This window comes from Sinocyclocheilus rhinocerous, unplaced genomic scaffold (genome assembly GCF_001515625.1).
Source record: "Sinocyclocheilus rhinocerous isolate Xijiao unplaced genomic scaffold, SAMN03320098_v1.1 scaffold370, whole genome shotgun sequence".
Taxonomy (NCBI): Eukaryota; Metazoa; Chordata; class Actinopteri; order Cypriniformes; family Cyprinidae; genus Sinocyclocheilus; species Sinocyclocheilus rhinocerous.
In genome coordinates, this window is record NW_015670897.1 from 146,510 (window position 1) to 160,809 (window position 14,300).

At 34.6% G+C, this 14,300-nt stretch overlaps 2 protein-coding genes across 4 annotated transcripts in view; one reads left to right on the top strand and one right to left on the bottom strand.

The window, feature by feature from the left end:
- The window catches only part of LOC107734371 (sodium- and chloride-dependent GABA transporter ine), a 14,218-nt gene extending 6,909 nt beyond the window's left edge, over positions 1 to 7,309 (top strand). The window contains exons 5-13 of one of the 3 annotated variants that reach the window (XM_016546311.1): positions 971 to 1,105; positions 1,463 to 1,566; positions 1,854 to 1,978; positions 2,092 to 2,204; positions 3,069 to 3,209; positions 4,404 to 4,503; positions 4,586 to 4,686; positions 4,780 to 4,947; positions 6,307 to 7,309. In XM_016546311.1, coding sequence (XP_016401797.1) covers positions 971 to 1,105; positions 1,463 to 1,566; positions 1,854 to 1,978; positions 2,092 to 2,204; positions 3,069 to 3,209; positions 4,404 to 4,503; positions 4,586 to 4,686; positions 4,780 to 4,947; positions 6,307 to 6,465 — 1,146 coding nt within the window. In that variant the 3' untranslated portion in view covers positions 6,466 to 7,309. Of the gene's footprint in view, positions 1 to 970; positions 1,106 to 1,462; positions 1,567 to 1,853; positions 1,979 to 2,091; positions 2,205 to 3,068; positions 3,210 to 4,403; positions 4,504 to 4,585; positions 4,687 to 4,779; positions 4,948 to 6,306 lie in introns of those variants that run through there. The other 2 variants (XM_016546312.1, XM_016546313.1) reach the window with 2 other exon arrangements.
- Positions 7,310 to 7,942: 633 nt separating this feature from the next.
- Positions 7,943 to 14,300, bottom strand: part of LOC107734374 (dehydrogenase/reductase SDR family member 11-like) — a 24,772-nt gene continuing 18,414 nt past the window's right edge. The window contains exons 2-7 of the mRNA XM_016546315.1: positions 13,422 to 13,631; positions 12,340 to 12,434; positions 12,125 to 12,254; positions 10,650 to 10,742; positions 10,507 to 10,572; positions 7,943 to 9,002 (exon numbers count right to left, since the gene is read on the bottom strand). Of these exons, the coding sequence (XP_016401801.1) occupies positions 8,961 to 9,002; positions 10,507 to 10,572; positions 10,650 to 10,742; positions 12,125 to 12,254; positions 12,340 to 12,434; positions 13,422 to 13,631 (636 nt within the window). The 3' untranslated portion in view covers positions 7,943 to 8,960. The remainder of the gene's footprint in view (positions 9,003 to 10,506; positions 10,573 to 10,649; positions 10,743 to 12,124; positions 12,255 to 12,339; positions 12,435 to 13,421; positions 13,632 to 14,300) is intronic.

Genomic DNA, 14,300 nt, shown 5'->3' on the forward strand with positions numbered 1-14,300 from the left:
CTGCTGTTATATGAACAATACATGCTTAGTAATTACTCCTCACGCGAATAACCTGCACGTAGTTTTACACTTGTATGTTTTCTAGTTTAAAAATGTACATCTGACGAACGCAATAATGCACAGAAAACAGAGTGAAAACCGTTTACTTATCTTAGCTGTTGAGTTTCAGAGTAACTCTGAAAGCGCGCTGCAGGAATCTCTAGTGAATGCTAGCCAGCCATATAAATGCAAGGCAGTAAGCTAATTGGCTGCATATGCAGCATGAACCAATCAGCTTGTGCCAAGTCATTTAACTCTCTGAATATCATCAGTTACGTTAACACCCCGTCAGAATGCGCCATCTAGTGTTTCATGACTGAACTATATATTTAGTTAATAAAAAATATTTTATTATTCATGCAAAATATAAATGCAAAATAATTTTATTTTCTTTATTTTGGCTGAAATGTCACGCAAACCTTTTTTTTACTTTTGTAAGATTCTCCCATTTATGTGTTATTCCAAGGTGCTTCAAAGAACACCACGGTATTACCACGGCATCATGTACTTAAAACCATGCTAATTCCATGTGCATTTATTGCAGGTTCAAATAGAATGCATCAATCATCTTCATGCACTACACTAATATTTGTTGCATTACATTGTTTTTATAATTACAATTAAACCACCATTACTGCACACAGTTCTCAATAACTCATAAAATATATTAAATTTTTTTAAATGGTAGGCCTAATGTATTTGTACATCATGGTAGTATGTGTTGTATAACCTTTTATTTATGCAGATTTAAATAAGCATAATAATAATGGTCGAAATGTGCTTAACTGTCATGAAAATCTTGTCACACTCCAAAAAACATTAATTATCCTCAGATTTTTAGTTATTCAGTTTTTTTATTTATTATTTAATAATGATGTTTTTTTCTCAAATATACATCTATTGTAAGTTGATCTTTGTCTGTGCGTCGCAGGTGGTTTACTTCACTGCTCTGTTTCCATACGTGATTCTTCTGGCTCTGCTGATCAATAACGTGCAGCTGCCGGGAGCCATAGACGGCATCCGATTCTTCATCATACCCGAGTGGGACAAGCTGCTCAATGTGGAGGTGGGTACGAGAAGACTGAGATAAATGAGAAACAGGCCTGGTAATGTATTCAAATAATCTATCATTGAAATATTAGGTTTTTTGTAGGTAATCTGTTTAGTTTGACATTCAAAATTGCGGTGCATTTGCTATTGTTTGAAGGAAAGAAAACAAATGCATGCAAAATAATTTATGCTGTGACTCCTGCCATTATCCGTATTTAATAAACACTGTAAATGAACATGTTAAATGTGGTAGCCCTAGTAAAAACTGAATTGACAGCTAGGAGAGAATTGATTGATTGTCATTCGGTTGTACAGTACATTGTTTGGCCTGTGTTTTAGATTAACGTTGTGCAATGTGTGTGTGTTGTGTAAGGTATGGATTAATGCAGCAGCTCAAATCTTTAACTCCATTGGGATTGGCTTCGGCTCGCTGATGGCGATGGCCAGCTACAACTCCTACAACAACAATATCCTCAAGTGAGAACCTATGGTATTATATATAGTTAAAACCTTTTTCAAAAGCAAGAAATCTTGTTGCATACATACAACACACCATCCCTAATCTATTTTCATGCACATAAAGTTATATAAAATATCGCTCTAATTATTGCATGTCTCTGGAGCAAAGATCACTATGATAATGAATTTATATTGCCTTGCATTTTATGTGAATTTACTGTTATGTCATCAGGGCTCAATGTGCAAAAAGAAATAACATGATTATGAAGATTTTCACTAACATATTCATCACTTTTTTCCTGTAGAGATACTCTGGCCATTTCCATCACAAATTCCGTGACTAGTATTTTCTCCGGATTTGTCATTTTTTCCGCATTCGGCTACATGTCGCACCTTCAGAATGTGCCGGTCAGTGAAATCGCAGTGGACGGTGGGTTACTTTACTGTCCATTTTATTACTTTGTTGTCTTTAATGATGTTTGCATCAAAGAACGTAACTAGTATTGTTAAATCTGCTGTGTCTCATAATGAGTCTCCATGCAGGTCCGGGTCTAGTGTTTGTGGTTTACCCACAAGCCTTTGCGACGATGCCCATTGCTCCTCTGTGGGCCTTTCTCTTCTTTTTCATGCTACTCTGCCTCGGCCTGGACAGTCAGGTATGATGAGAACAACACTCACCTGTCATTTTAACTAACCCATACCTGGTTAATGTGGCTAACACAACATTTATGAGACGCAGTCTGAACAACCTGTGTTAAATTAGCTGATATGATGTTAAAGTGAGTTCACTTTATCATTATCATTGTATTCATAAACAAAAAACTATGTCAAGGTGTAAATACATAACAAAGAGATAAGTTATATAATTATATCTTAATTGGTTTTCTATAATAATACTTTGCACTGTTCGCAGATAAATGATTAAACATTGCTCATGAAGTCGAGCAAAATTATATTTTGCTTCAAGAAAATAATGTCTATTTCTGGACGTTTTAAAAAAATGTTTTGCATTATTTTTTATTACAAATTGTAATAATATATAAAAATCATGGTAGTGCTGTACTGCCTTTATCTAATGAAAACCATCATTTAACAATGGGAGTTACAGAAAAAAAAAAAATAATAATAATACAACTTAATGTCCTTATCAGGCTTCATTTTCTATATGCAAAATATTATTATTATATATTTTTTCTTTTCATTTTGGAGTCAAATGAACCTGGAGATATTTTCATGAGGATTATATGATGACTGAAGATAGATTAAAGCTAAAACTGTTACATCTGTGATTTATAATTCATGAAATGCGAGCTGTTCATTGACTGTTCATCTCACTCTCATAAAACATTAAGCAACATGTGCATGAATGTTTGCTGGAGTAGTGCTGTTTGAATCATTTGACAGAAATCACAGCTAGCACATTGTTAAAGGGGTCATATGATGTTGCTAAAAAGAACATTATTTTGTGTATTTGGTGTAATGAAATGTGTTTTAGCGTCTGTTGTGTTTGTGTTCTGTAGTTTGCCATGGTCGAGGTGATGGTGACCAGTCTGTTGGACAGCTACAGTAAACCCATACTCAAGTACCTCAAACGCAAGGAGTTTCTTGTGCTTGTAGTCTGTGGTGCGGCCTTCCTGCTGGGCATCCCTAATGTCATGCAGGTTACAAGAACACAGTTTTATTTTTATTTTATTTTATTTTATTTTATTTTATTTTATTTGCATTCTTTGCATTTTTTCTAATGCAATGATATTAAGTATGACTTCAGTGTCCAAATATCAAATGCTGCATGTCTGAAAAAAGTAAGTTAAGAAAGAAAGAAAGAAAGAAATAGACAGTGGTCCCTCAGGGTTTATTTTCTATATGCTAAATATTATTTATATATTTTTTTCTTTTTAATTTTGGAGTCAAATGAACCTGGACATGTTTTCGTGTTTTATAATTCATAAAACATACAAAAATATTAATACATAGAAAATATCAATCAAATGCTGCATTTGATCTTTTTTCCTCACTGATGTTTTTGCCATCATGTTTGAAGTTTCACTGTCTTTGGGCTTAATTGCTATATTTCTTTCAAATAAATTATGTTTTGTTTTCTAATGCAGTGATCTTAAGTGTGACTTCAGTGTCTATCTGCTTTTTAAAGCCACTGTATTTTTGCACTGCTTATTTTTGAAATATGTTTTAAAAGAGCTTTATTAATTATTATTCTTTTTCAATTATATTAATTAAAAAAACATTATAGATGCATTTATGGCTGTAAAGCGAGTATGTATTATGAACAGTGTTGGGGAAAGTTACTTTTAAAAGTAATGCATTACAATATTGCGTTACTCCATAAAAAGTAACTAATTACGTTACTTAGTTACTTTTTATGGAAAGTAATGTGTTACGTTACTTTTGCGGTACTTTTTAAATCTGGACAGGGCTTGCTTGTTTGTTTTTAAAATAAAAAAGATATAAAATTTTTTTATTTATATAAAAATATATTATTTTATTTATAATTAAATATATAGATATATATTTTGGCAGATATAAAAGCCTTTTCACACCAAAAGTGAAATGAATAAGCCTCAGGCTGAAGGGAAAGTAAATTTACGTCCGTACAGTAGAATGCAGAAGAAGAAATTTCAACACACTTCAGCAATAAAAAAAGACACACAAATGTTTGTCTAGAGTAATTTTTGCTTATTAGTACGGTTGAACTGGATCATCGAAGGTCAGAAGGAAAAAAAGTAATCTGATTACCGTACTCGCCGTTACTGTAATGCGTTACCCCCAACACTGATTATGAAAAAGGTTTTGATGAAGTTAATGAACCTGAAAATGTCAATGCTCATCTTTCGACTCAGGTGGGGATCTATGTGTTCCAGCTGATGGATCATTATACGGCTATAGTGTCCATCATGTTCCTGGCGTTTTTTGAGGTGGTTGCTGTTTGTTGGCTTTACGGTGAGAGACAAACAACAGTGTGCAGCTCTTGATCTGTTTCATCATGCATGGAACAAAACTGCTATATTTCTTGTTTTAACAGGTGTAAAGCGTCTGTCCAGTAATTTACTGGAGATGACAGGAAAGAGACCCAGCATTTTCTTCAGGGTCTGCTGGTGGGTCATTTGTCCTGTTTTGATAACCGTGAGTGCGATCACACGTTTCTGACGCAGTGGTTGTTCTGAAACCCCAGCGTGGATTGGTGTTAGAACTGAAAGGTGTTTCTGTGTCTCTCAGGTTATCCTGGTGTTCTCGGTGATTCAGTTTAAACCAGCGCGGTATGAGGATTACGTTTACCCGCCGTGGGCTCAGGGTGTCGGATGGCTCATCGCTTTGGCCTCCATCATCTGGATTCCTCTAGCAGCCGTGCACACACTCTGGCTTCTGCCTGGATCCTTCACTGAGGTACTTTTGTGAAATATTATTACAATTTCAAATAGCTACAGGTGCATCTCAATAAATTAGAATGTCGTGGAAAAGTTCATTTATTTCAGTAATTCAACTCAAATTGTGAAACTCGTGTATTAAATAAATTCAATGCACACAGACTGAAGTAGTTTAAGTCTTTGGTTCTTTTACTTGTGATGATTTTGGCTCACATTTAACAAAAACCCACCAACTCACTATCTCAACAAATTAGAATACTCCATAAGACCAATAAAAAAAAACATTTTTAATGAATTGTTGGCCTTCTACCAAAGACTTAAACTACTTCAGTCTGGGTGCATTGAATTTATTTAATACACGAGTTTCACAATTTGAGTTGAATTACTGAAATAAATGAACTTTTCCACGACATTCTAATTTATTGAGATGCACCTGTATTTTGTATTTGAATATATTATAAAATGTAATTTATATCTGTGATGCAAAGCTGTATTTTCAGCATCATTACTCCAGTCTTCAGTGTCACATCATCCTTCAGAAATCATTCTAATATGCTGATTTATTATCAGAATTATCAATGTTGGCAACAGTTGTGCTGCCAAATATTGTTTTTGGAAACTGCGATACTTTTTTCAGGGTTCTTCTGTAACATTATAAATGTCTTCACTGTCACTTTTGATCAATTTAATGCATCCTTGCTGAATAAAAGTTTGATTTTGCATAATAATTATAGCTGTTTAGTCCCTGATATGCATATTTGCATAAGGATTTCTATTTACTCAGCAATCAAAACTATTTGTAATTTTGCCAAGATCATTTCATTAAGATAAATACTGACATCATTTTTTATTAACGTCAATAATTAATTTTTAAATTAAAATTAAGTATTGAATATTATTAAATATATGTAATTTAGAATTTATTTATAGTTTGAATTTCTTTAAAAAAATTATTAATAAAAAAAAAAAAAACCTTACTGACCCCAAACTTTTGATGTACACCGTTAAAAAAACAACAACGATTATTGGAGTATGTTTCACAAGTAAATACTATTTCAGTAAGTAAATACTATTATTTTGTTTTTGTACTTCATTGTAACTCAATGTGTTACTTGCCATTTCTTTATAATTATTTGTGGAAATTACTAGCAATTTCTAAAAAAACACATTATTATACATACACATTATAGTGAAAAACACATGATTTTTGATTGTAGTGATTGTTTGAACTTAAAGAACCTGCCAATTAAAAACATATTTGGGCTTGATGTGGGAAAACATTTTAAATGAAATTATAAACATTTCTGTTTCTTATATACAAGCCCTTCAACACTGGATTGGTGAAGATACAGATTTGTGCTTCTTTCTTTTGTCTCAGAGACTAAAAAAGTCCATCACACCGTTTTCTCTGGACGAGGACTCCGAGAGCCCGTATTACCAGCAGAAAGGAGCCATTCTGGAGGTGATTCCCAACATCGCCGTCATCAGCTCCATCGTACCTCTATCTGACAAACCACCAATCCAGACCAACTTATGAACTGGACTACAACAGGCCTACACCAGACTGAGACACGTCTAAGGATGATTTACTGGATCAATGGAGATCTGTTTGAAATATTGTTTCAAGTACTTCTCTATAGGATTCATCTGTTCTGTGACCTTGGGGTTTAAGACTTTAATATCTATAATTTGACAAATTATTCAAGATACCCCTGGAACAAAACAAGGACTTTTACAGTTTACTGTATGATGCATCGCAGAACATAGGGTTTTATGTTGATATCAATAAAACTAAAGATTGTTAACCTCTTCTGTTTTACAGTCAAAGACACAAAAAAGAGCACAGAGTCATTTCTTGTGCCCATCATGTTTTTATTCTCATTAGCAGGTGTTTGGTTTAACCTTTATGGGCGTGATGATTGAACAACAGTCCAACATGAGATAAAACCCTCGCTCAGGCAGGGTCCATGCAGTGAACTTCACCCTCAATGCGTTCAACGACTGGTCCCTTTGCTCTCCTTTACAGCAGGAGCTCCTTACATTGTACATCTTCAGTTTGTTACGCATTAAAAGCTGACATTCATGCGAATTCAGAATTAATTCATGCTAAAAATATACAAACCAAATACTGTTAACATTGGTAATAGTTCATGTGGATTTATACATGATATCAGGTACATTTCAGAATACCTTCAGATTAAGACTTTGTTCTTTGTTCCCAACCTGCTGTAAATTTATGGCTAAGATCCCAATTCAAGTGGGCGAATCTCAAGAAAACATGCACATTCACCGTAAAACCAAAAGAAATAAGAACATTAAGCCTCTTATTAGGAGCATAATGATTTTTCATTGTGGCATTATTTTAATCACAATTAAGCACATTTTGTAATCCAAGTGATTGTTTTATTACATTACAAAAACTTACTGTAATAAAATTATTTAAATTTTAATCTGCATAAAGGCATTGCGACAAACATTACATATTTGTAATATAATGTATTTTTGTTGACAAATCGAAGAAAACATAAAAAAAAATAAAAAAAATTCCTTAAAGGCAACACAACATATGCAATCAATTTTAATAGGATTTGTTTTTTTGGATTATGGTAATGTGAATTGCGGGGGAAATATTCTTAATTGTAATGAAAATAATGTCATAAAGCATAAAGAATTTTCATTGTGACATTATTTTAATTACAATTAAACACATTAAGTGCTTTTTTTATTGTATTGAATTTTTTAAAAATTACCATAAGAAAATTAATTTTTTTAAAGGCAGTGAAACAAATACTACCAACAAAAATGTCATGTAATTACAGTATATTTAATGCATTAAAAAGTAAATTAAAACATAAAATTGGTAAAAAGGCAAATAACATAATACCATGATTTATAAATACTCAATTTTAATAGGATTTTATTATTACTATTATTAGAGAAATGCGAATTGTCTTATAATTTTCTTAATTGTCATTAAAATAATGTCACAAAATATTATCTTAATTTTCTGGCGAATGTGAACTGGACGGGTCTCATGATATTCAAGTACTGGATTTGATTTATTTCATATAATTTAATTTAAGCTTCCATTGGTGAAATGAAGGGTATAGTTTCCCCAAATATTAACAACATAAAGATTTTAATAGAAAAGAAACACACACACACACACAGAAAAAAAAAACAAGTTTTGGATTGTTTTGAGATGTAGAGGTGACATACAGTGAAAAGGAAAGGAATTTATCCATAACCAATAATCATAATCAAGTTTAATCAGTAAGAACAGACTACATCAAGCATTATTTCAAGTATTAGAAGTCCTCAACATACTCGTTTTCCTATGAAAGAAGCCAGTGTCCTACCTTTCATTCAGTGAAAGCTCAATGTAAAAACCAACATTTATCATCAGGTTTCTGATTCGGAGTGTGACTGCAGTCGAACGGGTTTCTCTCTCATGAAAACCACGCGCTTCAAACGAACAGTAGCTGGATCGCTATGAGAACCTCATCTACATACAATTCAAGTTAGAATACTCATAAAAAAAATATATTACAGCAATTAGGATCACCTCAACTGGCACCGAGCGACTGTTTCTCTTCGTCACACTCTCAAACAGATATGTAATATGACCTAAAAAAAAACAAAATGATGTGCAATTCATGGCACACTGGTCTCGGTATACTCGGTCTCAGATGACCGGATCAGACAGTAACACACATTAAATCCAGTTTCTCACATTGTGTGTTTTTAGAAAAGCCTGAAAGTTTCCCCTTATATTTGAGACAGCAGCAGACTGTGTACATCTGTGAATTTAAACGGAGGTAATCTCGCTCTCCGACGCTTCCGAGCGTCGCGTCAGATCGAGCCACACAGCGCTGCCTTCTCAGATTTGTTCCGATCTGCAAACCCAAACCAATTCCCTTCAATCAGTTCTTTAAAACTAGGTGTTATAAGTGTTTTTGCCCAGTAGGTGTCGCCAGTCACCACTTGTGTCGGCCCACTGCATGTCGTCCCGTTCCCAATCCCGATCTGTTCCTACGGCACTTGATCCACCGGCCACATCTGCACATCACTGATCTACAGAGAGAGAGACAGAGAGAGAGAGAGAGAGAGAGAGAGAGAGATTGACCAATTTAATACAGATCGTTCAGCAGGTGATGAGTGTGATGGTGCTGTGATTTGATTTGTCTGTCTCCCCGCTGTCTGAAGATCAGCACAAAGATCCTAGTGAACGATCGTACAGGATATTAGTCGACATCTTAACAGATCATAAAGATATAGCTGGATCCTTCACAACGTTTATGACTACTTGAAAACTACTTGAAAATGTCCTCACCCTCAGGTCATCCAAGATGTAGATGAGTTTGCATCAGTGTCTCAGCAATGGATGCTCTGCAGTGAATGGGTGCCGTCAGAATGAGAGTCCAAACAGCTGATAAAAACATCACAATAATCCACAAGTAATCCACAGCACTCCAGTCCATCAATTAGCATCTTGAGAAGCCAAAAGCTGTGTTTGTAACAAACAAATCTATCATTAAGGCATTTTTAACTTAAATTTCCAGCTAAAATACGAGTCTATAATCCATAATAATGCTTCCTCCAGTGAAAAAGTGGTCTGGTCTGAATCAGGAGAGAAATCTGCACAGATCAAGCACCGTTTACAAGTGAAAACAGCTCTAAACAAATATGTGGGTGGATTTTCATGTGAGAGACAACAGAGGATGGACTGTTTCACCGGAGGAAACGCTATTATGGATTATGGACTCATATTTTAGCCAGAAACTATGGTTTAAAGCTAAAAATGCCTTAATGATAGATTTGTTTCTCTCAAACACGCAGCTTTTGTCTTCTCCAGATGTTAACTGATGGACTGGAGTGGTGTGGATTACTTGTGGATTATTGTGATGTTTTTATCAGCTGTTTGGACTCTCATTCTGACGGCACCTATTCACTGCAGAGCATCCATTGCTGAGACACTGATGCAATGCTACATTTCTCCAAATCTGATGAAGAAACAAACTCATCCTAATCTTGTATGGCCTGATGGGTGAGCACATTTTCAGCAAATTAAAATGTTTGGATGAACTATTCCTTTAAAGTTAAAGCTGTTCTGTCCGTCTGAAAACATTTCAAACTACACATGGTTTTGGTACAAAATAAACAATGTGCTGGTGTGAATTGTACTTGTTTGACATGTTTGCTATTTAATAAATGACTGATATTGACATTTTTCAGGTTTTGAAGAGAAAGTTGGAAAAACTTTGTAGTCAATTAACCTGATAAATGAATTTGAACTTGATATTGTTATAAAATAAAAAAGGAACCAAAAAACACCCAGACAAATCATGGATCCACAATTTGCAAATGCAATTCAACAACATATTATTACACGTTAAAATAAGTGTTTTCTACGTTAATATATGTTCAAATGTAATTTATTCCTGTGATGCGCAGCTGAATTTTCAGCATCATTACTCCAGTCTTCAGTGTCACATGATCCTTCAGAAATCATTCTAATATGCTGATTTGCTCAAGAAACGTGTCTTACTGGTAGTGTATGTGTTTATTTTGGTCTCACCTGAACATGAGCAGGCGCGCTCAGGACGTATGTGACGGCACTGGCGATGTCTTCTGCTTTCAAACACTGCAGAAGACAGTTAATGATGCAGTTAAACAGCAGGACTCTTATGTAGAGACACGTCACACACGCCATCTGTTTACCTTTATACTTTCATAAACAGCCGCGGCTCTCTCTGGGTCACTGTTGTGATGCCGGAAGGCAAATTCAGTTTCCACTATTCCAGGTGATATACACTAGGAAAAAGGAAAACTGATAGGTTAATAAATACAACGATGCTGAATACCTGGAATAGCCATTATCCTTTTCAAATCTATTGTCATTTGCTATTATTGCTGTAACTTTTATTACATGAAATGGCATTAAAATACTAAATTAATTAAATTAATTGTCAGCTGTTGGTAAGATTTCAGAAAGGCTGCATTATCTACAACAGCAGCTTAAACTTCAGCATTGACTAAACTATTTGACTATTGGTTAACATAACTAGCAAAAAAGAAAATCATTTCAGAGGTGGAACAAAATTTTATTCAAATCTCAAATATTTTTTGCAAAGCTTTTCATCAGCTGAAGTGTAATGTTAAAACTACCAGTTATCTGGTGATGGGGTTCACAAACTATTTTGTTATACGAAAACTTTTGACCTAAATTTCATTTATTTTATTCTTAGTTTTTAATAAAAAAAAAAAAAATGATTCTTAGGGGTTTACGTTTTTGTCATCTGAAACCATTTGATCTAATATTAATTAATTAATGAAGGTCATGCATGTAAACAACTTTTTTAAATAAGCGTTTTATTTTAAATGTATTAAGTGTTTTGTTTTCATTTTTTATTCAAATAATTATTAGCTTTCCATCAACTCATGAACCCTAGTTTGGGAATCCCTGATCTAGGTTATAAATAGGGTTGTGACGGTGAGGACATTTTTCCACCAGTTAATCGACGTGTGACAACACCGGTAATACCGGTATCACCGTGGGGGCGGGGTGTTCCCTCTTTTCCTCGCTTTCCTTCGCTTTTAAATAGCTTGTAAAAGCTGCGTGCGCATTTTACTTTCACTTTCAAATAGCGGCAATTCGGCGTAAAGCAATTGTTCGTTTTTAGTTCATTTGAATTTCCCCTCTTTTCCTCGCTCTATCTTCACTTTTAAATAGCTTAAAAGACCCGTGCGCATTTTACTTTCACTTTCGAATTAGCGGCAGGTCGTTGTCAATTGCTTGAATGCAACAACAAAATTAAATGTCAAATAAAGTAAAAATCAACAAACAATGTGGAACCAATTAAATAAGACTCTTATTTTAGGATCCGTGAGATACTATTGTAGTTTTTATTAATATTTTGAATGAGCTTTTATTTTTATTTTTCTGTTTTCATTTTAATTTTAGTTAAAGTTTTAGTAATTCATTATTTTTATTTCAGTTTTAGTTATTTTAGTACATCATAATAAATGAAAATGAGAAATGTTGCCTTGGCAACTAGCTGAAATAAAATAAGTTTTTTGTTTTGTTTATATTTTATTTTAGATAAGGTTTATTTTATTTCAAGTAACTACATTTTTATGGTTTTAGTTAACTTTAATAAGTGTGTGTGTGTGTGTGTGTGTGTGTGTGGGCTCACCGTGGCTCGGATGTGTGTTTTGGCCTCCCGTAGCTCCTGTCTCAGTCCCTCTGTCATAGCGGTCACAGCATATTTCGTGGCGCAGTAGAAGTGTTCGTCAGCGCTGGGCACCATCCTGTGACCTCCCATACTGCCGAGAGAACAGCCTCGGATGAGTGTGTTCAGCAGCACATCTCTGCTGTTAAACGCCTCAAACACACAGTAAAGCGCAGTACCTGTTGATGTTGATGATGTGTCCGTCATCCACGTGTCTCTCCTTCATGGACTGGTAGGCCTCACGCGTGCAGATGGCCAGAGCGAGTATGTTGACCTGCACAGGAACACAGATGGTGAATGAATGGATGATAAAGATCCAGATAATGTCTAGCTCATATCTGATCACAAAATCATTCCTGTAGCTGAAGCAGTAATGCATGATGCTATCAACGCCAAGGCCCTGGGTTCGAATCCCAGGGAATGCATGAACTGATAAAATGTGTACCTTGAATATAATGCAAGTAAAAGCAATGCAGAGCAAATACAATTTAAAAGAAGAAAATAATAATTTATATTTTGTATATATGAATGAAGGTTCTAGATATCAGTGCAAGAATCAAACTCACTCAGTATGCAATGCAACTGTTAGTTGGTGCATCGACATTTACATTCATGCATTTGACAGACAAAACGACTTATATTTTTACACTTTATCAGTTCATGCATTCCCTAGGATTCGAACCCATGAGCTTGGCATTGCAGACCCACACTGCACGTGTTACACGTGCAGTGTGTTACAGCAGCTGTCGCTTAAGTTGCTGTTCAGTTAGGGAAAGTGGTTTTGACTCGAGTGAGAGCAGAACTGCAGTAAACAAATAAATGACGTGCTGTTTGAGTGCCTACAGCGCTTCATTTAAAGGGGTCATATGATGCGATTTCATTTTTTCCTTTCTCTTTAGAGTGTTACAAGCTCTTGGTGCATAAAGAAGATCTGTAAAGTTGCAAAGACTAAAGTCTCAAATCCAAAGAGATATTCTTCTTGATGAAGTGTTGAAAAAAGCGAGTTGAAGAGGTGAGCGCAAATTAAAAATGCAAAAATGATGGATAAAAGTATGACCCCTCCATGGCTGTTTTAAAACGTAGGCGACGCAATGACTGCTTGAAAAAGTAGGCAGCAACATTAGGATAGCAACTCTGCATTTACAAGCAGCACTGCATTGCAAGTCTCCTGTGACTTTTGTGCGAGTATATGACACACAAATCAGTCAGTCGGGATGCTGCCTATATAGACAGCAAAAGTAATGATGTGTTTTTAACTTACATCGATCATATTCCTCCAGCCCTCTGTCCTTCCGCTCAGCAGCGGCTCGTTGTGTGCCAGGCCGGCGTTGTTGATGCACACGTCCACTCCCTGATGCAACGTCTTAATGGCCGAAAACATGGACAGAATCTCTTCCTCGTTGCACAGATCACACTTATACGGGATCAGAGTGCCACTGTATCCCGCGCTCTGACACTCGGCTGCCAGCTTCTGCAAGGACCAGAACAGAAAAGGTTTGAAAACAGTGACCTTTCAGTGTCTTCTGAGACGGATGACGAGACTGACAGCTGTCTGAGATCATAAGAAGAACGCTGTTTGATGCATTATTGCTGCTAATAGATTTTAGGTCAAATGTGACATGAGGAACACTAAGGTTTTTTCGCTCACCAAAACTGCATTTATTTGCTTAAAAATACAGTAAAAATTTTGAAATATTATTACAATTTCAAATAACTGTTTTCTATGTGAATATATTTTAAAATATAATTTATTCCTGTGATCAAAGCTGAATTTTCAGCATCATTACTCCAGTCTTCAGTGTCACATGATCCTTCAGAAATCAGTATAATATGCTGATTTGATGAATGAAAAATTCTATAGAAATCTTTTGGAACATTATAAATGTCTTTACTGTCACGTTTGAGCCGTTTAATTAATACTTTCTGAGTAAAAGTATCCATTTTAAATAAACAAAAAATATTTATTAAATATTCATATTTAAATATTCATATTTATATTTATTTTATAAATATTATACCAAATTTTTAATGCTATACATATGAACTAAATATGATCAAATATTATTTATTTATTTACTTAAGAAATTAATATATTTATTTAGCACATATATATATATATATATATATATATATATAAATA